The sequence below is a fragment of the Erpetoichthys calabaricus genome, chromosome 4, assembly GCF_900747795.2.
Source record: "Erpetoichthys calabaricus chromosome 4, fErpCal1.3, whole genome shotgun sequence".
NCBI classification, from domain to species: domain Eukaryota; kingdom Metazoa; phylum Chordata; class Cladistia; order Polypteriformes; family Polypteridae; genus Erpetoichthys; species Erpetoichthys calabaricus.
Genome location: NC_041397.2, coordinates 227,729,606 through 227,755,680, shown reverse-complemented (window position 1 = coordinate 227,755,680; position 26,075 = coordinate 227,729,606). Strand labels below are relative to the sequence as shown.

General features: G+C 37.8%; 1 protein-coding gene across 1 annotated transcript in view; it reads right to left on the bottom strand.

Moving 5' to 3' along the window:
• Window positions 1-24,757: 24,757 nt before the first annotated feature.
• Window positions 24,758-26,075, bottom strand: part of pdgfd (platelet derived growth factor d) — a 338,383-nt gene continuing 337,065 nt past the window's right edge. Inside the window, exon 7 of the mRNA XM_051926891.1 lies at window positions 24,758-24,918. Within this exon, the coding sequence (XP_051782851.1) occupies window positions 24,859-24,918 (60 nt within the window). The 3' untranslated portion in view covers window positions 24,758-24,858. The remainder of the gene's footprint in view (window positions 24,919-26,075) is intronic.

The following is a 26,075-nucleotide window of genomic DNA, read 5'->3' as shown; positions in this document are numbered from 1 at the left end:
ACTGGTTCATTTTTCACCATTTAAGTCATTCATTGCATTTCAGCTGATTAAACTTGAAAGAAAAGTGAGGTGTTCTTTTATTTATAAATTGGTTTTAAGTTGCTCCCTTGAGTAGTGCCTCCTTTTCCTGCTTTCAACCAAACAAGCTAACAACAAACTGCTGTGCTCGGCATGCAGCTTTATAAAATGCTGCCTGTCAGATAAGGCATGTGTGCAGCAGTAATGCCCATGACACACATATTTATGAGCATGGAAATGTTATTTCATCAGCATGTCATGTCACATAAATGATGAAGTAAACACAAAAGAAACAAAAACAAAAAAAAGAATAAAGAAACACACCAAGGAAATGAAGGGAATTGTGTAAATATGTTTCAAGCCACCTTCAAGATTTCAAAATTTCAACAGAGTCTAGCTGTTGCTTTATATATCAGTCATAACGCCTGGTTATACTATAATTAAGGTTAGAGTTGGTGGGGAGGGGTATTGGTGTGGAGGTCTGCAGCTGGACCCATCTCCCAAATTTGCCCTCCTTGCATATACTGTTAGATGTTTATGTTAGAAGTTCGAGTTGGTATCTGTTTGTAGTAAATTTCAAATGAAAAGAAAAAACAAAACAAAACAGCTTATGCCTTATGGAAAGGAAGACCCAGTCATCAGGCAGTCATCAATTCTTTATTTTTTCATTCTGGTCAAGTAACCCTGGGTTGACAATCTGGATTTGGCTTGCATTCAAATTTTTCTTCATCTTTTCCTTAACCTGCAATTGCTTCATCATGAGTATGACGTTAATCTGCATCTAGCCCTGCAAGCAGGTCCTCCAGGGGGTTGGTGGCAGGATTGGCACTCCAGCCACAGTATAAACCTCCCACTGTCCCAGTGTGGTGCTGAGGTGTCACCCATTGCACTGGGTGGTTTGCCGTGTGGTGGGTGTGGTAACGAGCTGTAATCAGCACATGCTCCCAGCCTCTCTCTCTCTCTTTTCCTTTTAATTACCAATTTGCAATCTTATAGCCAAAGAAATATTTTGTAAAGATTGCAACACTACTCAACATCTACCAAAACGGAGCAACAAAATTCATAAAAATCCATCTTCAGACTTCAGAATCCTAAAATGAAACAATAGGCTGGCTACAAGTGTAAAATTAAACAACTTTTTTCTTCAGCATAAAGCAAATATTGAAGGTGGAGTGTTGGCTCTGAGACTAAAGATCTGCGCTGGTATCTGGAAAGTTGCTGGTTTAAATCCGGTTACTGCCAGAAAGGATGCTACTCTGTCTGGCCCTGGAGTTAGGCCCTTAACCTGAAAGTGCTCCAGAAGTTATGTACAATGGCTGACCCTTCACTCTGACCCCCCCAAAATGGGCATATAAAAAGACAATTTCCCATCAGGAATTAATAATGTAAATAAAAATGTTACTTTTTTCATGTTAGGTTTTCTCTTTTTTTAATATTGGATGTAAGTACTTTGAATTGAACGTTTCACAATGTTTTCTATAAAGGATAAAGCGTCCAAATGGCCTATCATGATGTGGAGAATGGCTTATAGAAAGTAATTCAATTAGTTTTAGCACTAGCATATTGTATAACTGTGATGTGAAAAGAAAAGAAATATAATTAAAGTTATCACTTCATGCTAGCAATAGAAAACATAATTACTGAAGTGTCTATACAGTAAGGCAAATTTTCAATCTGTTTTCAGAGATACAGGAGTGCAGAGGAAAGAATATGTTTTTACTGTGGCAAAGTTAATAATTTAAAGAGTCAGTACCTAAACTTACAGGTGAATGGGACCATTAAGCCTTTAATTGCCCAACTGTTTGATCAATAATAAAGACCGAGAGATCTAAGATAGTTCCTACCTTAACTGACTTGAAGTCTGTTGAAAATTTCATTAGTTCTCAATTTCACACTGATGTAAGATTTAGACCATTAACAGAGGTTCTGTGGGTTACACAAATATAGAGGACATATGTACAGGAACTTTTTAATAGTCATCTGCGTCCATCTGTCTATGGTTTAGCAGTATTTTGATGGTTCCAACATCTTTTTATATTTCTTTCCTTTTGTATTTTTTATTTTTTTGCTTGCTGTGTACAATGCACATACACGGGCATGTGACTGACAAGATGTATGCTTTTTTTATCTGAACTTTTACACTTTGCTTTATTTAAGAAAAAAAATGATGAATATGTTCTGGTTGTTTTTTATTGTACTGTTTCTAATATTTCATACTGTATTTTGATCTTATTTGCTTTATAAAGTCCTTGCTATAGCATAGAGAATAAATTCTGTATACAGTTGATACGGCTATTGAATGTCATGCAGACAGATCGGCTAAATATCACTGACAAACAGAAGAAGAAAGAGAAGGAAGACTTGTTTTATACTGTGAATAAAAAAAAACCAAATGAAACCTTGCATTATTTGCAATAATTAAAGTTTAAAGACTGAAATATGGCAGTTTAATCTAACTGAACACTTTTCCGCCTAAACCTGAATATTTGCACTATGCCATATAAGTTGTCTCATTTAACCTTATAAAAGCAGTTAGAGATAATGGATTGCAAATAAAAGGAAGCCCTCTTGCTTCATATGTCATAAAATAAGCCCTACATTTAAAGACAGCTGACAAGTACTATACTGTAAGTGACTTTGACAAAACTGAGAAAGACATCCTGAAGAAATTTCCCATGTCAATGTTTGTGTTTATAAGTAAGGACCAAGAAAAAAGAGATAAAATTTAGCACATACAGAAAATCTAGGATGTAAATGAGACAAAGTATCTGTTGTCATAAAAGAAAGTGTAGTGTTGACAGACTTTATGTCTAGAAAATATTGCTAACAATGAAAACAATTAGACCTTGGTGTACTTCTGGTTATTTAAGTGATACCCACTGTCACATTCAAGTGCCTGAGGACCATCTTCCAGGCTTGAACAAGATATCCAATAACCCACCGGGACAGGAGGTGGTGCCAAATCTTTCCGCTTTTCTGTTTTCTAACTCAGCCACCCCCCCACACAAGTAAGCCACGCCCATTAAGGTTAGGACGGTAATAATACAATAATAATAATACATTTTATTTATACAAGGCGCCTTTCAGAGAACTCAAGGACACCGAACAAACAATAAACAAATAAACAAATAAATAAATAAAAGACACAATTATAAACAACTTAAAACATCAGAAAATCTAAAAATTAAAACCAAACAAAACCACTATAATCAGGAGGAAAAAGAAAAAGCCATTTTAAACAGATGTGTTTTAAGTTTACATTTGAAGGATGAAAATGATTTGATATTTCGGAGATCCGCAGGTAATGAATTCCAGAGCTTGGGAGCAGAACGGCTGAAAGCTCTGCTCCCCATGGTGGTTAGATGGGTGGGAGGGACGGTCAGATGGGTGGAGGAAGAGGATCTAAGGTTACAGGATGGAATGGCAACATGAAGAAGGTCAGACAGATATGGAGGGGCGAGGTTATGGATGGCCTTAAATGTTAATAGCAGAATCTTAAAATCAGTACGAAACTTGATCGGGAGCCAATGAAGCTGCTGCAAGACCGGAGTAATATGGTGAATAGATGGGGTTCGAGTGATGATACGTGCTGCAGAATTCTGGACTAACTGAAGCTTATGAAGAGATTTATTAGGGAGACCAAAGAGAAGTGAATTGCAGTAGTCCAGCCGAGAAGTGACAAGACTATGAACAAGAATGGCAGTGGTATGAGGAGTGAGGGAGGGGCGAATGCGATTAATATTACGTAGGTGGAAGTAAGCAGACCGGGTGATGTTATTAATGTGACATTGGAAAGATGGAGTACTGTCGAGGATGACACCCAGACTCTTCACCTGAGATGATGGGGAAACAACAGAGTTATCAATAATAAGAAAAAGATTATTGGTTTTGGATAATGATGATTTTGAACCAATGAGGAGAACCTCAGTTTTGTCACTGTTTAATTTAAGAAAATTCAAAGAAAACCAGGATTTAATTTCAGCAATGCAGTCAATAAGCGAGGGTGGTGGAAAAGAGGAGGTGGGTTTACCAGCAAGGTAGAGCTGGGTGTCATCAGCATAACAGTGAAAATTAATGTTATATTTGCGAAAAATATTGCCAAGGGGAAGAAGGTAAATAATAAAAAGAAGAGGCCCCAGGACAGAGCCCTGGGGCACACCAGAAGTAACAGCAGTGGGTTGGGATGTGAAGGTTTTAAGCTGTATGAACTGAGTGTGGCCTGAGAGGTAGGATCTAAACCAATTAAGTGGAGTGTGAGTAATACCAATCAGAGATAATCTATTAAGGAGAGTGGTATGACAAATAGTATCAAAGGCCGCACTCAGATCAAGGAGGATGAGAATAGTGATTAGACCAGAATCAGCAGCCATAAGGAGGTTATTGGTAATTTTAACAAGTGCCGTTTCTGTACTATGAAGGGGGCGAAAACCAGACTGGAACTTTTCATATAGATTATTGTGAGATAAGTGGGTGTGAAGTTGGATAGCTACTATTTTTTCAAGAATTTTGGAGATAAAGGGCAAGTTAGAAATGGGGCGAAAATTATTGAAATTAGTAGGATCAGCACCAGTTTTTTTTAGTATTGGGGTTATAGCAGCAGTTTTGAAAGATGAGGGAATAATACCAGTAGTAAGAGAAGAGTGAATGATGGCAGAAATGAGAGGGACTAGAGAGGGGAGGCAGGCTTTAACCAGAACTGTAGGCAGGGGGCCCAGCTGACAAGTAGATGACTTGGACTTGCAGATGAGATCTGAGATTTCAGAGGAACTGGGAAGCTGGAAAGAAGAGAAAGAGTGAATAGGCGAGTGTAGTTCAGAAGGAATACAGAGAGGATCTGGACCAAGGTGCTGATGTATTTTTTGGATTTTCTCATTGAAAAAAGACATAAGAGAATTACAGATCTGTCAGTTCTAACATCCTTATGTGTTAGAATTGCCAAAGAATACAAAAATTAAAAAATCTCTATTAGCAATTATTAGTTTTGGGGCTATTATTAAGCAGCTCCTCTAACTGAAAAGCTCAGAAATCAATATCTAGGGATAAAACCAGAGAGCCATATCTAAATAGGTGTACCCACACAGTAATGGTTTAGAATACATTAAAAATGCCACTCAGGATTCTGGTTCATCCCTTAGATGTTCAATAGGGTTGAGGTCAGGGTTCTGCATAGACCGGTTGAGCTCAACCAAACCAACTAAAGACTATGTCTTTATGGACTTGGCTTTGTCCACAGGGACACAATCATGCTGGAATAGGAAAAGACCTTACCCAAAAATGTGTCCAGAAAGTTGGAATCACACAATTCTCTTAAATGTCATTTCTTGCTGTAGCATTAACAGTATTTTCACTGGAACCTAGGGACCTAGCCCTAATCTGAAATAAAAGCTACAGACCATTATCCCTCCTTTTGTGATCTTTACAGTAGGCACTATACAGTCCAGAAGGTAGCATTCTTTTGGTTTCTGGCCTGGGTTTGATTCATCCACCCATTAGACTGCCAGATCGTGAACTGTGATTCATCACTCTGGAGAACACATTTCCACTGCTCCAGATTCCAATGGTGGTGTGGTTTACACCATTCCAGCCAAATCATGCTATTGTGCATAGTTATCTTAGGGTTGTATGCAGCTGCTTATCCATGGAAAACCACTTTATGAAACTTCTGAAGCACAGTTCTTGTGTTGATGTTGCTCCCTGAGGCATTTGTAGAACTCTGTTGTGTGTGATGCCTCAGAGGAAAGGCTATTTTTACATGGTATGCATTTCAGCACTCAGACGGCCTGCTCTATGAGTCTGTGTGGTCTACCATTTAATGGCTGAGATATTATTGCTTCTAGATGCTTCCATTTAACAATAATATCACTCACCATTAATCAGGGCAGAATAGAAAAGGTGGCATCCTATGACAGAGCCATGTTTAAAGTCACTGTGCTCTATAGTGGTACCTATTCTACTGTCAATGGTTGACAATGGAGATTGCATGGTCGTATGCCTTATTTTATGCACTTGTTAATAATGAAACACCAGAACTTAATAATTTGGAGAGATCTCCACATACTTTTGGAAATATTGTGTATCATGAATGCCTTTTTTCTGGTTATTTTAAGCTACACAAGTAAATTATTGATACTGTAGGCCAAATCAGTTAGAGAAAACAAAGCAAGACTGCACCAGGTAATCCTTTTTAAACACAAATATTATTAAATATTATAAAAGAGAAGCAAAACTCCATGTAAAGGAAGTAGGTTTTAGCCCAGAAATACTGTACAGCTATATCTACTTAGTCAAAGAGGGAAACTTCAAATCAGAGGCTTGCCAGAGTCAGGAACTGCTGCAAAAATGAGTTTGCAAGCTTTGTGAACGCTGTCACTGCTGAAAGGCTCGCAACATGCAGACTGACAAAACACAAGGTGGTTGACAATTGGCTCAGATAGACTAGCTGCACAGAGAAACAGGACTAGAGGAGCTGCCAAAAAATTAAAGCAAGAATGTAGCGGCCAAGGACGAGGATTAGTCGGCCTCAGATAAATGTTGGCAGAGGAGAAAAAAGCAAACTGCACCACCACTGTTCAATGCCATGTACAGCTCCTCCAAAGCTGGATGGGCCCTGTAAAGTGAACATGGAACGACATGTAAACTTCATAAGTAATAAACATTATATAAAGGATCAAATTAATAACCGTATTTCATGATAATCAGATTTCATGGATATCTGAGGGAGGATTGTTTTTGCGTAAAACAGAAAATCAAACAAAACATGCTTTGTAGGTAAGTAGTAAAATAATCATACATGAGAAAAGCTTTTAGAATAAACATAGCTAATGTATTATAATGGTGAATATTAGGATGGATTCCCATTCATCAAAACTGCAAAACCCAACGTTTGCTTCAAATGGTCAATGATAAGAGCAGCAGGTAAAAGCTGGCTTGTTCACTGTACGGTGCAAATTATGGAATGGGCTGTGAAATGTGTTGGCTACAGGATCTATGTAAGGTCACTACGCAGTATTTTATGCATTTGGCTTTGCTCTTCATAAGTGCCTCAGCTGGATGTGATTTCACTGCAGTTTCTTTCTCAGTAAACGAATGGAAAGATTAGAGTGTACTGGAGAGATTAGGACTTTAGCTGATTAAAAACTCTGGTCCTTTGGATATCAAATGCAAGCATCCAGCCTGCAGGACAAATAAGTGTGGATTGGAATTTAAAAATAGCTGCACCCTACCTTGCTAAACTAATTTGTTTTCTGTGCTGTTAATTTGCTTTGAGACAAGATGGGACCAAAATCCTTTTAGACTGTATTTTAAACATCCAGCTTATTGGAAACTGAAAGTTTTTGTTCTGGTGGAAGCAAATTCTCATAAGAGACAAATCTGTGTATAACAAAAGCATTTTTAAAGCCAGCAACAAAATGCTATTCCCGTCTGCAAACAACTGTGCCTATTTTTTCTGTTATTGCATTAGTTTTGCGCAAGATCTCCGAGTATGCATTCAGTGGAAAGTGCTATACAAAATTGGTGGAATTTAAATAAATTGAATTTAAGTTAAAAGCCTGCTCACAGAAACCACAGAGCATTTTGTTACATGTGGTTCTGTTGCGTGCCTTTCCAGTTAATCTCACTCCATCTGTTTTTCTCTTTGTCTCTCATTCAGGTTTTCTCACACTATGAACATCATTTTGGAGTCACCTTGTACAGCTGCACAGGGGGACCTGGCCAGGGGTTCACTTTTAGTGTATTTCTGCTATGGGTCTGACTACGTTTTCACATTGATGAAGCAGGCAGCTTTTTTTTTTCTTTTTTTTCATGACACATGGACCCTTTCCAGGGTTCCTTTTAAATTCTTTCCTGAAAGAGTGAACAGATGGTCAATTTTTACAACATATTGACATAATTGTAGGCAGTGCTACCTAGTGGCTCGCCATTGCTTTGTAAAATACAAGGTGGCATCTTCAGTTAATACCAGTGACTGACTGTGAGGCTCTGTGAGCTAAACTTGATCTTAGAGTGGGTATATTGTTAACAACTGGAAAGTACTGTAATATTTTTCAGATCTTTTTTTTTAAAGCATAACGCTGTGACAATTTTGATAATGAAATTTTGGATGAAATAAAATGTGCCAGTTAATTACTCCAACCAGCAAGATATGAAAATCCAAGGTTTATTTATTCTTTTCATGTGTCACTTACTTTTTGTCTTAGAAGCCCCATCTTATTTCTTCACAGGAGGCTGGGAACAACAATACATGCAAGCAGATGTTGCTTTACAAATGTATACACACTCATGAATTCACCTAAGGATTGTATTTGCACTGGCATGACATGTTGGTAATAAACAAGGTAGAATGGAGTAGAGTTTTCTAGTGGTACTGAAAATCAAACCCAAACTCTACCTGCTGCAGTTCAACTCAAACCCACTGTTGCAGTTAGTGCCAAGCCCACCTGTACCTGCTGCAGTTTGTAGTCATGGGTGAATTCAATTTACAATTAATTTTAATTTCCTATATAATTGTTTGTTGTAACTCTTAATAATAAACAAAATAACAGTCCTAAGTAAAGTATGAATGGTTATGTCCAAATGTATTTGAATTGCAGCAAGACCATTTGCACATTATTTTCTCATTTTATCAAGTGGTTTTGTTGAGTCACACTCTTATTACATTTAGGATTGTTATCTTTAATAAATATGTCCTGGATTCTAAGTTTCTTCCAAATTTAACTAGTAAATTCCTCCATGTAAGTCAGTTTGTTATTAAAAAGTCAAAAAATAGATACAAATAGAAAAAGAGCAAAGCAAGCCAAAAAAATGTCTGTTTTATGTAAAAGTGTCAGATGTCGTTATTGTCAGAAGGTGCCAGTCATATAAATATGGTGTGGTTCTCCTTATGGAGTTTCTGGATGGTAATATGTCTATGCGTTACATATCTTGTACAAAACTAAACGCACCTATAATCACATTGTAAACATAAAAAAATTCTACCATTTTTATGGGAAAGCATTTAATGATTAGTTACTGTATAGAGATGTAAATTTATTTATAACAGACCCCAAAGCATCAATATAGCCATGAACTTTCACTGCAGTAATTTGTCTTTTGAAACGGGCTTGGAAAACACAGAGTGATGTTTTTTTGATCATTTACAAAGCCAAACACTATCTGGTGATGCATCATACTGTTTTATTGACTATTTTATTGTTTTTCTGTGTTTGTCTATGAACATGTTAGGTCTGTTTGCTTCTAATTCATCTGGTCTATACTCTGTGTGTTTTGTGTATTTTTCACTATTGTGTTGTTTCTTTGCTGTTTAGGAGCTAATTGCTGTAGGCAGGCACTCTCATCTGACTATCCAGAATTACACCATGCAGTGAGTTTTTGTCATTTCCCTGTCTTTGCCACAAGTTAGATGATCAAGCTGTATGTTTTCTCCTACCTATTGTTATTATTTTTTTAATGAATACCTGACAAGGCAGTAACCAATCCTTTTTTAAAACAAATGTCATCATATTAGGAGCAACCAAAAGTTTTAATCAGAGTCACCAAAATCAGGTCTAAAGAACACTCAATCTATTATGTCTTTGCAAAGTGAAAATAAAACCACTGTGTTGCAGGTCAGGGTCAAAAGCAAACAGTCCATATGCCTACCCATACACAAGTTTAAGATCCCTTTACTTTTTCCCACACTAAGTCACCTGCTTTATCTCTCAAGATACATTGTCTTTGTGCTGTGTATCCTAAATTTTATGAGCCTCACAAACTATAGTCGTCCTGTACTAAATGAAGAAAGAAAATCTGTTTTTAACATATATGAGCTTCTGGGTGCTTCACCCAAATGAGCTTCTCTGTACATTTAGTAATCAAGCCTTTCAATGTTAGGCAAACACACTAAAGTCCCTTTGTGTGAGATATATTTGAGTTTCTATTTTCTTGCCTTTGTTTTATAGACTAAAATTCCTGTCACGTTTCCCTGTATTATCCACGCTCATATTTCCTTGTGTGATTCGAATTTGAATTTCCCTGAGTCGTTCACTCTATATTTGGAGTTCTGAATCAGGATGTTTTTTCATACCCAGAATTGTCTGCTAAAATTTAGATTTTGTAATTGCTGTTTGTGCTGTTTTCCACAAAGTACTAATAATTTTCTGTTTTCTTTTATATAGTACTAACTGCGTAAGCCTGTGCTGTAAAAAGCCCGGGCTCCTAGAAACTATTGAAATCGTCAATAAAAAAATTGAAATGCAGAGTACTGACTCATTAATTTGGGACCACCTTGCCGGCTCTTTCATTTTCATACTGTAGCCTCACATGTAGCTTTGCACTTCTTTTTTCTTCTGACTCGTTAACTTGGGGCCACCTTGCTGGTTCTTTGAGCTTCATTGTATGTGTGAACATTCATATGTAGCCCAGTTGAATTTTAGGGCTGCCACAATTAATTGACTTCTGTCCCTTTAACAAACTCTTACTCTGTATAGCTGAGAGACTTGCAGCTAGCGAGACTGTAGGTTTGTGTCATTCAGAAGACTGAAATGTTTTTGATTGGTCAGTGGGGCAGCTGTATCCAATCGCTCGCTGTGATGGGTGGGCTTTGGGGAACACATATGATTCCTGGATATGGAGAGACAGGAAAAGGGAGAGATAAAAGAGCATGCAAGGAAAAAAAAGAGAATGAAGTTGCCTAGCTCTTACATTTGTGAAAAGCAGGAAAATAAAAGGAATAGAAGATAAAACTGATTGTTTAGCTAAGCTGGTAAACTTTGGCAGTACAGTAATAACAGCAGAATCTAAGCTGTTAAAATAATAACTTGTTGACTGTTCACATGAAGTACAGTGTAATTTTGTTATGTAAGATATCAATACACAACCCGTGTGTTTTAAATTGGTTTCATTAAATTATTGAAAAGCCTGGTACATGTAGAAGACGCCATATTGTCCTGTTTGGTGAGCAGAATTCTTCACTCCACATGGGTGAGACGCCACTCGTCACCCACTCATCCTTAACATTATTTAAGACTGTCTCATGCAGATTAGGTCATTATAGTGTGTGTCTTGACAGAGTTGTTTTGCAGTTTACTCCTGAAATATCTAACCCCATATCTGAGTATATGAGAAGTCTAGGAGAGACCACTCCCGATTTTTTTTACATTTAAGTTTTATTGGGTTAAAGAAAGGGTGTTGCACAAACATGCCCATGGTTTAGAAAAATGCAGTCTACTGCATGGACAATGATGTTGCCAATATCTGAATCTGCAAGTACCAAATCATAATTCAAATGTAAGTAAGGAACCAAAAAAACAACTAACCAATTGGGAAAAAGACGACACAATATGCTAATACATCCTCAGATCCTGACAGACAGCACATTTCTAATCTGTGAAACTATGGATTAGTCAGCTGTACCAAAAAAAGCTGAAAGAAGTGTTACAGATAACCATCTAAAGTGTTGAATGTTCATTAGCAGTAGAGAATGGAAAGGAATTCAGTGAAGAATGAGGGATTATTTTCTGATTTTTCTGTTTCAACACTCCACTGACACTACCTATGCTTTACCCATCTGTGTTCCACCCACACAGATGACTTAGCTAAAATGGGCAGGCATGGAGGAGAAAATAAATCAAAATGGCAGCTGTCTCATTGATTAAACAAGCAGGGTTTGCCCTGTCTTTGGATGATGAAGATACAGTAGCTGTTGAAGAGTGTGATGTGTGGAGTACAAGTCCACGAAGGTTGCTGAAACTTTATAATGCACTGGTGAGGCCTCATCTGGAGTACGGTGTGCAGTTGTGGTCTCCAGGCTCTAAAAAAGGACATAGTAGCGCAAGCTCCACAGAAGAGCGACTAGGCTGATTCCAGCGGTGACAGGGGATGAATTATGAGGAAAGATTAAAAGAGCTGAGCCCGTTCATTTTAGACAAAATGGGATTAAGAGGAGACATGATTGAAGTGTTTAAAATTATGAAGGGAATTAGTACAGTGGATCGAGACTGTTATTTTAAAATAAGTTCATTAAGAACAGAGGGACACAGTTTGAAACTTGTTAAGGGTTAATTACACACAAACATTACATTTTTTTTTGTTTTACACAGAGAACCATAAACACTTGGAACAAGATACCAAGTAGTGTGGTAGACAGTAGGAATTTAGGGAAATTCAAAGCAAGACTTGATGTTCTGTTGGAAGAATTAAGTGGACAGGACTGGTGAGCTTTGTTGGGCTGAACAATCTGTTCTTGCCATATTGTTCTAATGTTCTAATGTGGAAGGGCCCACATTTCTTCCTCAGCTGCACTGCATATCTTAGCAAACCTTTTTCAAACTGATTTATTAACACAGTGGCTTCTGGAAGGAAGAGATTACCCCAGAGAATTGTGCCATAATGTATTTATTGATACGGTAGAAACTCTTGCACTTTGTCATTCATATTGTGCAATACCCCTGACATATGTGAACGGTCGCTGGCATGTACCCAGGATATGGCCTTCTGCATCCGTGCACAGTGTATTTGAACAGTTTGCAATTGCAGATACATGACTGGAGTTAAAAGTAAGTAGTCTACCATTGCAAGCTCCTCGCTGTAAACCCAAAAAAAAAATCTGGACAAAGTAGCAAGCAAGGACACACAGATCTGGGACAAGTGTCTATGTCTGGGTTGGTGGCCACCAGTGGTAGTAAAGAGGGAGTGTTACATTCCTAGAAAGCAGGGTAATCATAGCAACTCTTTTTGGAAGGTTTTACATTACTTGCATGTGTCATTTAGTACCCTTGTCTCATGATAAAGGATGTTGATTTTGGCAGTCACCATAGTGTGAAATGATTCTGTTATGCAATCCCCCCTCTGAGCTTTCTGTAACCTCAGCCACCTACTTATTCCAGCATTAGGGAATAAGGGGCTGTATAGTCTCAGTGGGGACTGTGCATTTGATTGTATATTAAAGAACTTACATCAGCTGCATGGAGGTAACCACTGCATAATGTAATGGAAACATTTGTCAGAGGTGCAAATGTTTTACCTCTTCCTCCATAACTTTGCTGCAACCTGCTTCTGGTTGAACAATAAGCATGTCTCTTTGTCATTACTTCTTAAGTGTAGCACAGTTAATGGCACACAGTACTAGGGGTGCCATCTCAAGAACTACAATACATTTCACCAATGAAGAGGTTGTGTCTTAACCTAACTGGAAAATTACCACTTAATACATCTTAGTGGACCTGGAGTTACCCCAAAACACATCCTATATAAGGATAAAAGCATTCAGGCAAATGCATGTTATCTTATTTTGTCATATTCACCTAATGGTAACTGTTCTATATATGTTCGGTCCACTGTGGGAACTATTTCCTAAAGTTTGTGCAAAATGCATCTGTAATCAGTTTCCCTTTGTGTTCCAGTCTTCTTGTTGAAGAGTAGATTTTACTGTAATATTTACTTCACAATTTTTTAAACTCATTATTTAACTAATTACTTTTGATCTTATTGAGCCAAAAAATTCAGCTCCTTTAAAACTTTCCACATAGCTCATACCATAAAGTCCTAAACTTATTCCAATTATTCCCTTCCTGGATCCTCCAAATGCTTCTATGTCTTTCATGTAATGTGGAGTCCCAAACTTCCAACTACATACGTGTGTTATACAACTTAACATCCTATTAGTCTGGTTGAGGCAGAGTGTGTCCCTTAGGCCTCCAAAGTCTCCAGAGGATTATACCTAGCTCCACAGCTCATACTGTAATTATATTAAATTCTTATAATTCATATGTGCAACACTTTACATTTATTTAAATAAAATTAGTCTACAACATATCTGACCAAATGTAAATTCTACCCAGGTAATTCTTTTTGAATTTTGATGAGTCTAATGTCTTTGCTCAGTCGTTCAATTTAGCATTACCTTTAAATATATCTACTTTATATCTAAACATTGTGAAAAATTATTATATGTACATCCCACTAGTTTAATACTGTATTTAATCTGTTTTGTCTTAATTATTAATCGTTTTATCGTTGCCCTGATAAACTAAGTTAAGGATAATCATTGATTAAATTAATTGTGTTCTCCACAGTTTGTTGTGTTTTCCAAGTTTACATTTGTGTTATTAAAATCTTTCATTACTACAACACCCTCAAACAGGAATTTGATGAGAAAACTTGATTATCTAGTGTTTTACAGATACTTATAGAAGTAAAGAATTTACATGTTAATAAATTATTGATTCCAACCTAAACCTCAGACTGTAAATTATGAAGATTACAAATAAGAGTATTTTTCTATTTAAGAAACCTAGCGTGAGTTCCACCAATTCTGTCACAGCAGGACACTGAGAAGTTGACACATGATTGTGTTTTCAACTGACTTGACGTGATTATTGTAATGCGCTTTTAACATCACTACCTAAGAAACAAACAAGGTACAGCATGTTCAAAACGCAGCAGGAAGAATTTTAAACTAAAAATGAGTATCTAACATCAGTTTTTTTGTCCTGCACATCATTCATTTGCTTACAGCATTTTCTAAAATTGCTTTTAAAGTATTCCTATATATTTACAAGGCTCGTACCAATATTGTGTCTTCCTGTATTTCAGAACCCATGTCTGTCTATGCCCCAAAACATTAGGTCTGATTGTTAAGTGCTGGCCTTCTCAACATACCTAGAATAAAGCATAAAAGAAGCTTCTAGTTTTAATACAACCAAAACGTAGAAGGTTTTACCAGTAGAGACATGTTAAGCAGGTACTGTGGAACAATCCAAATAGATGCTTAAAATTTTGCCTTTCTTATAAGTTTTACTGGCTCTTGTTTAAATATTGCTTAGATTAATACATACTAAAATGAGTTAATTTAGAGTTTTCTTATCATATTGGCATATAGCCATTCAAATGTGTAATAAAATGAGTGTTGGTTAGCATTATTATTAGTTATTAACCCCAACCCTCTCTCTTCATTTTTCTCAGGATTCCGCTGTGGCCCCATGTATCTAACCGCAACATCCATTCATGTGGAGCAGCAGAAGTCTAATCCAGCAGTCACTGGGCACAAGGCAGAAACAACATCTGGACAGGGCACTACTCGATCTCAGGGTGAAAACACACACATATACAAGTTAATTTAGCTAAGGAGCACCTAATCCTCATGTCTATGGACTGTTGGAAAAAAACAGAGCACCTGGAGAAAACCCACACTGACATGTGGAGTACATACAGAGCACAACTGGGACGCAAACCCTGGCCTCCTACCACTGCTCCACTATGCTGCTCCCAACTGCACCATTATTGCAGTTTCTCATAAAATCTCAGTGGAATGTATCATTGCCTTTAAGGCCATAACTTCTGCGGCGAATCTGATGCTCTTGGATTTGATGATTGGAAGTGTAAATGTGGAATGTCTAGGGTTAGGGTTATGGTTAGGGTGGCTATTTAAGCTAGAAAGTTAGCATTGTTTTGTGCTGATGTATCAAGAGTTCAGAAGTTAAGTAATAAAGCATACACCTGTATGTAGCTTTCAGGGTAAGCTAATAACTTATCCAGTAATTTTACATTGATGTTAGGGTATCTGCTTCAGCCAGTTGATTGAAAAATTACTTCCAAATTCTCAATATGAAGAACTACCATATTAAACTTACACATATCTCCACTTACTCTTGTGGCATCAAATACCTGCGTAATCGTGAAGCTAAAAGAAATTAGATATGTTCATCTTTTATCTTTTTTTTTAAAGACTCTTATAAACCAGGTTTAGATTCCAACTAAGCTTTTTCCAAAAATTGTAAAGACTAAGCCCGCAGAAGCCATTAGACTTAGACATGGTTTTCGATCCAGGAACACCACGGTCTTGACTTCTCTGTATTGATTCATGTGCAGCTAGTGTATATCAAAGCTTTCCTGCCGCATGGAGCACATCTTGGCATGGAATTAAACTCAGTGGCTTCTGTCAGATTTGCTCCTTTTGAATGCACAGTCTGCCTTAGATGAACTATACTTCAGGGCAGTGCATTTGATGGATGAATTGGCAATCTATTTCTGTTCACACACAACAGTTGTAGGAGTACTTAAGCATTGATTTGTCAAGTAATGCCTGGCTAATGTGCAGTTATAAGATTCATTATTATTTTTTCACAGGGATTATTATAAAGCCAAATTCCAATGCTGTCACAAACATAAAAGGTTAGTAAGTAAAAACAAATAATACGAATGGGAAAATTCTCCCAAAATATTTCAAACTTGATAGCTTGGTATTAAGAGAGCTGTTAACATCTGTTTTCCCTGGATAAAACTATTTAAGCTACATAGTTTTTGCAAACTAAGTGGTGGTTGCATGTTCGGTATTTTATTATGTCATAAAAAGCAAATCTTAAATTGAGAGTAAATGTTTAGAGCACCACGCTAGGCAGAAAAAGTTAATGTTCCTGGACCACTGACAGACCATTTGTGACAGACATAGTGTTGCTGTGATTTCATTACAAACATTTTTCCATAAATAAGTAGAGAGCTGTTATTTATTAGTGAAGTGTCAAGACATCTATAAATGCGAAATAAGCAAGCAATAGTCATTAATGCCTAAATTATTATAACTGTAAACATTCTTAGAACACCAAAAGTAAACTATTTTTTATTATATTTAACCAACTAATGACATAAGGGGAAAACAATGGTGTGTTTTTTGTATTTAAAGCACACACCATCAAACATCTGCTATATATTACAAAATGGCAGAAATAAAAGAAGAAGATGCCTCCAACGTCTAGTGGTTAATGTTTTTTTTAAAGGAAAAAATGTATGTCAGAACAGCAGTAAGCACTTCTGGCAAACAGTATCAGAGATCTGAGTTCAAACCCTACCCAGTTACTAGCTGGGAGGAAACTACCCATTTTACCAGTTTTGGAAGGCATTTTCGGTGAAGACTGTCCTTTTCTTGCGTTTCTCAAACTCTAAACTGACCCTTTATGACACGCTAGTTGGACTGGCCTCCTATTTTTGGTTGCTTTCTGCTTCCTGACCACGTATGGCATAGTAAAGGCACTATATACTGTAAATAACATGTATCTCCTACATAATAAAACACTGTAACATCTGTGTGTCCAGTCCTTCTGAGCAATCTGACTGGTCAGCTTGGCTTTGGTGATGTGATGAAAGAGGAAGTGCGAGACACACAAGAAGGAGAAACGGCATGGGAAGCATCCAGAGAGTCACCTGCAAAGACAGCAAGTGTAAAAGCGTACAAGAGAAGCGGACGCCTCAAAAATAATGAGAAGAGTCTGAGAAGCAGGCTTCACGGGATTGCGCTCGAGAGACGGAGCACCGGCAAAGAGACGTTCACTCACACGCAAATATCGAGGAAAGTAGCTGAAAATGATCGCAGGGCAAATATGTTTAAATTATTCTATTACCTGTTTACGTGGCCAGTTATTATTAAATAAATCAAACGTTTTACAAGCATTGATGAATTGACAAAATAAGGAGAAGATTAAATCTATGTGAAGGGACTGTGTCGGAAACACTGATATCAATAATGGGGCTAACTCCTTTTCATTTCTTTTTTTTTACTTAATTTTATTTGGGTTCATTAGTTAAGGTCTTCAATTGGTATCTGCTCATTAGGTGCTCTCAGTAACTCACGTAACTGTTGTGCTGTCACCGGAAGGGCCTATTAAAGGGATGAGCTCTGTTTGCCTCACACATTGAGCTCACTTCCTACTGAGGTATTTTCTTTTTTTTTTTGCCCTTTTTACTGTTTAAAGTAGATTTGATTTTTTTTTTGTTTTGTCTCACAGTTAATGTTTACTTATTCGATTTCTGTTCTTGTTGGCTCAGAGTTTGTTTTTGGTTTCGAGTCTGTATCTTTTATTTATTACTCAGCATTTAGTGATTTTTAGTTAGTTCTCTTTGTTCCTTATTTATTTATTTATTTTTGCTACTTTTTTCAGGATTTTTTTTTTGTTTTTAATTACTCAATACTTTTTCTTAATTGGGTATTTTCTTTTTTCTTAAATCTTTGCTGGGCTTTTCAGGTTTTCCACATTTCCACCTTATTATCATTAAAGCTGGAATGGAAGATTTACTACTTGGTATTGATTTTGTGGTATCTACAGTTTCAGAGAGTGCTCTTATCTAATGCAGTTAATGATTTCACTTCAAGTTTTAGTTTCGTACATCACTTCCAAGACGAAAGTACTTTAATTTGTATTATTTTTCAAATTAGAAAATAAAGTCATACTTTGCTCAGCATTTCATAAATATCATTTTTGTTTGCTTTGCTGTAAAAAGTGTTAAGTCGTCTACAACATTTTTTTCCCTAATACGACTGAGTTGGCCACTCCTGTACCAATATAGTTGTTTGAATAAAAAGAAACAAAGACACTATTTGTTTGTTTTTAGCATGCTAGATCAGTCATATTATTTCAATAGGCAAGGTGAAGCACCTTTACATTACAGCAAAACCTTCATTAAAAACAAAGGCAGGCTTTTGAATAGTAAATCACAAATAAAATGGGAGAGATCAGTGAAAAGAAGAAATGAAGGGTCAAAATCAGGAATGCACACAAGAGAGGTGAGTGTTAACAATCAGGAGATATACTAGAAATGGGACATGAATCAAGTGAAGTTGGGGAGCATGCACTGGTACAGTGCTTTGCCGCACCCACTACACGACGAAACAACTCAGGATCCCGGTTTGCAACCCCCCAGGCAGACACGCGGTCCAGTCCCACCCTCCGTAAATGACCCTCTATCTGCCGCAGCCAGGTGTTACGTGGCCGTAGTGCCGTAACTGACGCTCCCTCACAATGCAGGTAATGTGCCTCATTTGGGACTCCATGAGCAACCACTCATTCGACACAAAGTCAAACCAACGGTACCCAAGGATTTTCCCAGAGAGACACAGTACCAAAGGAGTCCAGTCTTTGTCTCAGGTAACTGGATAGTGTCCATGTCTCACAACCATATAGTAAGACAGGAAGCACCAGGACTCTAAAGACTTGGACCTTCATCCTTTTGCATAGATATTGGCAGTGCCACACACCCCTTTCCAGCGACCTCATGACCCCCCAATGCTCTCCCAATCCGTCTACTGACTTCACAGGAAGAATCACCAGAGACATGAATGTCACTGCTGAGGTTGACACTCTCTCCGCAAACAGACACACTGCTGATGGCTGTGCCTAAGGGGTAATTAAAGGCCTGGATCTTGGACATGAATGCTGAATTGAAAAATAACACAAAAGGACAGGATATTTGAATACAGTATGTGGCACTAGAAAAGCTGAACAGGAAGCAAACATTTGCCCACTAACTGGGAACCCAGTCTTTATAAAACCATTTTGTCCTTCTCTTTGAATTGCCTCCTTGGTCAATGCATGGTGACTAAATTGTTAGACCGTATTGTGCATTTTAAAAGAAATTTTCTGCAGTGATATTGATAATTTTGTTGAACACCAAAACACGTGAGGGCACCATTCTTTGCAATGAGTTTTAAAGCTTTTTTTTTTAAAAAAAAAAACTAATTAAATTTGCCAGACTGAAATATGAACAGAATAGAGATGAGTGCAAGGAAAATACTATAGAAATGATCAGACTCTGCGACACACACCATTAATTATACTGACACAGAATAATCATCTTGGTGTTAATATGAATGCAAGATAAATATTTTGGTGCAATGTCCCCAGAGAAATTGTTTGAAATAGGCATTTCTGTTAGTAATGGGAACAGACACGCTTCAGATTCTTTATCAATAACATTAAATGTATCAGCTGTCAGTTTTCAACCGAGATAATATTTCGTGTTGAATTATACAGATTTGATATTACAGTATTGATTGAGGGAGCATCCCTGTAAAAAAAGGGCTGCAGTGTCACGAGGATTGAAGGATTTCAATCATGGCTTGGTCACTCACTGAGTGGAGTTTGCTCGGCCCATGCCTGTACACCACATTGTCCATGTTCCATATAAATGATCCATTATCCATATAATGCTTGTGTGTGCATGTGTATGAGTCTGTGCTCTGCAGTGGACTGGCAACTCATTCAGTTTGGATTCCTGCCTCAACTCCAATGGTAGTTGTTTAAATAAAATGCTAATTTGCGGAGCAGGCCACATACAAGTATTCTTGCTCTGCAGAGGTCAGTCCCACAATAATATAATTCATTACATTTATATAGAAGAAGAAGCTTCCCCTTAAGTTCACTGCTATCTGTAGCGAGAGATATGTGAGAATCTCAAAGACAGGCCTTTGTTTCACATAAAAGTGAAACTCCCAATAACAGAGCCATTTGTAACAGGGCCCAGGTGCACTCGAGCATCTCTTCTCTGTTTTCATAATAATGACTGTTTTCCTGGCCCAGTTTTGTCTGTCTTTGTGTTTTCTGTCATCTCCAGGATGTACCATGGATAGAGCAGTATGCGTCATGACCAAGTAAATGATGTCATTCCCATTCTTACAGAAAGGAAATTAATTTTTTTTCAATTTTGAGGCTTATGTCATTTGTTAATAACAGAGTAGGAAAGGTTTATCAAACTAGACAAATTCAGAATCAATAAAGCCAGGTCAAAGGCCATAGATCGTTATCCTAACCAAGGTCCCTGTATACATAAGGACAAGTAGGCTCAAAACCAGACATTCTAAGACCAAAACCAAGCCCTAGTGTTTTATTTTCAAATACAGACCAAAATATAAAACTGATACTTTTTTCTTGGTTTGCTAGGTTGTTCATTTATCTAAGCCATTGACATAAAGCTTAATCCAATTCAGGGTCACAGGGCCTGGAGGCAATCCTGGCATGTGGAAGAATAATTTTATGGTAACATTGCATTCATCTTAAAGAAATAGCATAAAGGATTAATACATGTCAGAAATCTGTTCAGGCATATCAGGAAACCAAAGGTCAAGTGAACAACTGAGACAAAATGTACTGAAAGATGACCAAGAGATCAGATGACCTGTATTCAACAAGATTGGACAGTTGGTATATACACTGTCGCACACGTGCACATGGGATGGGGCAGAGTGCACTGACTCATTTTCTCACTTTTCCACGGACCATTCACGGGAAATTCCGCCTGGCCCTGTTGACGTCACTTCCCGGTCCAAGCCTATGGATGAAGACCCTTCTGGTTCCGGCCCCTCTGATGTAATTTCCGGGCCCGAGCCTATGGATGAAGACCCTTCCGGTCCCGGCCCCTTTGACGTCACTTGCTATATTGGCCTTTAAAAGCCTTCACCTTTCCCCTATCCCCTCAGTTCTGTTTTGGACTCTGATTTGTGCATATCAGTGCTATCACTTATTTCTATTTTGCAGCCAGGAAATAATTTACAGGTGGCTGCCCCAAACCTTGCTATGGCTCTTTGTCGAGTTTGTGACAACACAGAAATTTCAAGGGTAATGGCTCAGCCCATAGGATACAAGAATAATACGCATATTGTAAAATAGACTTATTTGTTATAGATCATTTAGGTGCAACCAGAGTAAATGTATGGATTGATTGATACTGTATGTAAACTCGTTAGTTTATAAAATGAATCTGTATCCTTTGTTTCACTGACCATTCTGATCATACTATAGAACAGGGGTGTCGAACTGCAGTCCTGGAGGGCCGCAGTTACTGCAGGTTTTCATTCTAATCACCTTCTTAATTAATGACCTGTTTTTGCTGCTAATTAACTTCTTTTGCCTTAGTTTTAATTAACTCGACTCAGACCCCTTAGTTCTTTCTATTTCCTTAATTAGCAGCCAAACAATAATGAGACACAAAACGAGCAAACAGGTGACCAGCTAACCACATTATCTGAACATAAAGAAAGGTGAGGGTCTTGGTAAGGTTGATCTCTCAGGTCAATAATCAGAAACAGAAAATCAACAGTTTGGGAAATGTCTGCTGTAGCAGAATGAGAGCAGCAGCAAGCCGTGGAATTAAGTAATGGGATTAATTAACAGCAAGAACTGGCTTCTCATTAAGAAACTGGTTGGAGTGAAATTGGTTGGAGTTTGAAACCCCAATTTAGCTGGTCATCTGTTGGCTCATTTCATGTCTCATTTCTGTTTGGCTGCCATTTAATGAAGAAAAGAATCAATTGAGAGGATTGAATCTTTAAAAACAGGGCTATTAAAATTCAGGGAAAAGGAGTTAATTAGCAGTGAAAACTGGTCACTGATTAGGAAAAGGGTTAGAATGAAAACCTGTAGCCACTGCAGCCCTCCAGGCCTGGAGTTCGACACCTATGCTATAGAACAGGGGTAGGCAACGTCGGTCCTGGAGTGCCACAGTATGTGCAGGTTTTTGTTCCAACCCAGTTCCTTAACGAGAACTCAATTATTGCTGATGAAGCACATATTGCTTAAGTGACATTTTAATGCTTCATTTTAGTGGTCTCGCTTGTTAAGGTTCTCCAACCTTAATTGCTTATTTCAATCTTAAACTGCTGCATTCAGTGTTTTAATTGCTCCTTATTAGCAATAAGATGTAAAAGACAAAGCAGCCAGCAGTTCTCCAGCTAGCTTTTTTCCAATTACATCTGTGTGTGTTCATCATGCACGGTTTGATTTAATAAAACACTTAATAGAAAAATGTGACAGACTGAAAATGATCTGTTTTAGGCTTCAAATCATTTGGATGATATCCTTGGAAAGGAAAAAAATCTACGATATAAAAGCCTTAAATTGCACAGACTAACAAGCCATAAAATTAAATAAGGTCTGAGATTGGCAATGATTGGTTTCTAATTAAGCAATTGGGTTGAATGAAAACCTGTAGCCACTGCGGCTCACCAGGACCGACATTGCCTACCCCTGTTTTACATCTTATTGCTAATAAGGAGCAATTAAAACACTGAATGCAGCAGTTTAAGATTGAAATAAACAATTAAGGTTGGAGAACCTTAACAAGCGAGACCACTAAAATGAAGCATTAAAATGTCACTTAAGCAATATGTGCTTCATCAGCAATAATTGAGTTCTCGTTAAGGAACTGGGTTGGAACAAAAACCTGCACATACTGTGGCACTCCAGGACCGACGTTGCCTACCCCTGCTATAGAAGGATGCTCCCTCTTCATGGTGCTGCAAGAGAATAAATGATACAATGATGACTTTCCTTCTGCCTGGTTTCTGCACTCCAAGACATTTTACCAACTTGTCCTACTAGAGGATAAGTTTCTTTCTTTAATTAAGATGTTGATTTGTACAATAGGCAGCACTGGGTTCAAGGCAGTTAGCAGCCCTGGACAGGGTGCCAGTTCATCACATGGCCCACTCATGCTCATACGTACATTCGTACTGACATGGCGGCAAATTTGGAAATCAAAATTAACCTAACCTGCACGTCTTTGGAGACGAGTAAGAAAGACCCAATAGGCAAATTCCATGGAGTACAAGACCCAAATCAAATGATTTATAATAGACATAATACTGCATGAGTAATCAGCCATTCCTCAATCTCTTTATGCTTTGTGCCACCTTTACTACTTTTTTGGGGATCGCATTAAGTGAGGGACTGTGTGTGCGGATGCGCCGATAGCCAAGTGCCTAAATATTATCTCCATAATCCAGAAGTAGCCAACCTGGTAGAAGAAGAATGACCCAGCTTAGCTGCCTCACCCTGCCTCTTCCAACCATTGAAGGATAAAGGGTCCTTAGAACCTCATTTGTAAGGTCTCTGATCATGTGACTTTGGCTTGCGGCTATACTGCTGTCCTATGTTATGATTTAAGAAAATTTAAAAATTGATATCTCTTTTGATCATTTTTTTATTAAAGTACAGAGTAACTTCTCCTCTGGTCTTTGATATTAAACATTCTGAATTTTAGGGTTATTATTATTATTTATTACAATTCACCTCTTTTGTAATTTTGCTAACATTTGATTTGGTTTTTCCCATGATGACACTTTGTTTTTCCATGGTCGTTATCAGTTTGGTTTGCAGTTGCTAAAACGCAAGTGCTGGTTACTAGACCACGTGTCCTGGAAGTCATGTCCCCTGACATTATTAGCACAACACCATTTAAGCCAGTATTGCGCTTGGATTCTTGTAGATCAGCTGTCAGAAAACTCAGGTGTGTGTTTACTTTCAAATGTATCCTTGGTATTTGAATTCTGGCTAGGGTTTTTCGATTTTACTTGTGTTTTGCTTTTGATGATAGATTCATTAGTCTCTGTGGTTTTGACCTTTGTGTCTTAATTGGTTTTATGTTCATCTTCTTGTCCTTACAATTAGCCCACATGCCCTGCCATTCTCATATCATTGGCAGAGACACTTCTTTCCACCACCTCACCACAGCCTGGCCTTAAATGGGGATTATCCCTGGTGGGACACCAAATCCCCTCCAGTTCTTCCTGTTTGTTTCTTTTTCATTTTATTTCGTAGTTCATTTTTTCAGCCAGTTAAAACATTCTTCAGTTGTTTTATGGTCAGTATTTGATTTATATGATATTCACCATTGAATGCATTTCCTATGGAATTACTTTTTATTATTGTACAAAATTTGTTGGAGACAATAATGTAAATACAAATAAAAACAGAAAAGGAATACTGTATTTTACACTTACCAAGAAAACCTAGGAAGTACACCTGAAACTATCGATGGGAACTTAAGATAAATTTGTATTTTGATTAACATATGTGGTTGGGCAGTGGAATGACAGTCTTGATACTGAAGGATTTTTGGGCTACCAAGTGGGTTTCCATTTTATTTGTCACCAGACGAAATAAACTGTACGAAAAAAGGAAAAAAATAATGTATGGATTTGGACTGCTGCTCGGTCCGGGGCTTCTCATAAATTTCATGCAACGTTTCATAACGGGACAGTGCTCCATCCTGCAGCTTGCTCTGGCCTCAAAAGACAACTTCTCCTGGGAGGCCTGTCCTTTATGGTGGTCGGACCAGAAGTGACAGGGTTAGGTGCCCTTTTTGGGCGGCTTCTAACTGCTGTGAGGGAAGAAGACAAAGAGGACAAAGTTAGCGGTAACCCCTCTTGATTTGGTGGGTTACTACATACCTATACTAAGCATAAGGAGGAGTCCTTTGATGCACATGCGTGACACATATGCAAGTAATAATTTCAGTGTGCTCAGTGGACATTTGTCATGTGTACATGACAATAATAACCATATAAACCCTATAATATACTGTACTATAAGTGAAGCTTATGAACATTACTACAACATATTGGGTGACCAGGTTTATAAATTATAGACTTACTCCATACATCTCACAGATGCACTGGGACGCACCCTCAGTGATGTAACCTGGAGTCATGGGGTGTTTTCGGTCTTTCAACATTAGACCCCTCATCCAGACAATCCAGCCAAAGGTTGATGAACTCCCAACTTGCGTTGCAGCAGCAGTCAACCATGGAGCCTCTCACTTTATCCAGAGCAATTTAGTGGGTCTTTCTGTAGTAATGGTGATTATCCTAATTGCCTTCTTCTTTGTAAATCCTACCTCACCCAACCAGATCATAGCTTTACAGAGCAACTGGCCTGTGAAACCCAGATAGCCCACCTCTATTGACTCGCAGTGAGTGTTCCAGCCCTGACCCACAAATTGATCTACCAGCACTTGGTGAGCCTTCTCTCATACGCCTCTCCTACATGCCCTATTCCCAGGGTATGGCAAATCCTAACATGAACACCTTTTTGGTGAAGTTACAGAGGATGACCATTTTTGAACAGAGTGTTTTATAGCGATGTGTTCAGGAAACTTTAACTGCTTGCCCAAGTCTACTCTCTACTGCCATTCTGCAGCTGCTTTTATGACTCTAACAGCAATGTATGATGTCCTCCCAAAGTCTGATGACACTTGGATGTGAGTATATTGAATTAGGTAGTGTCTTGTCTGGGATGACAACCTGTTGTCTTCCATCCTTTATATTACATCAATAAGCAGCAACTCAAATGGGGTGAACTAATTCATTTATAAAAATGAGTTTTTTTATTAAAAGAAGTATATCAAGAATAGTTTAAACACAAGTATTATTATTTTTTATTTATGTAATGTATAAAGCAGACTCAATAATTTACAAAAACCATACAAAGTTTTTGTTTTTCTTTTTTACATATCCTCGAAGACTTTCTTTAACTGAC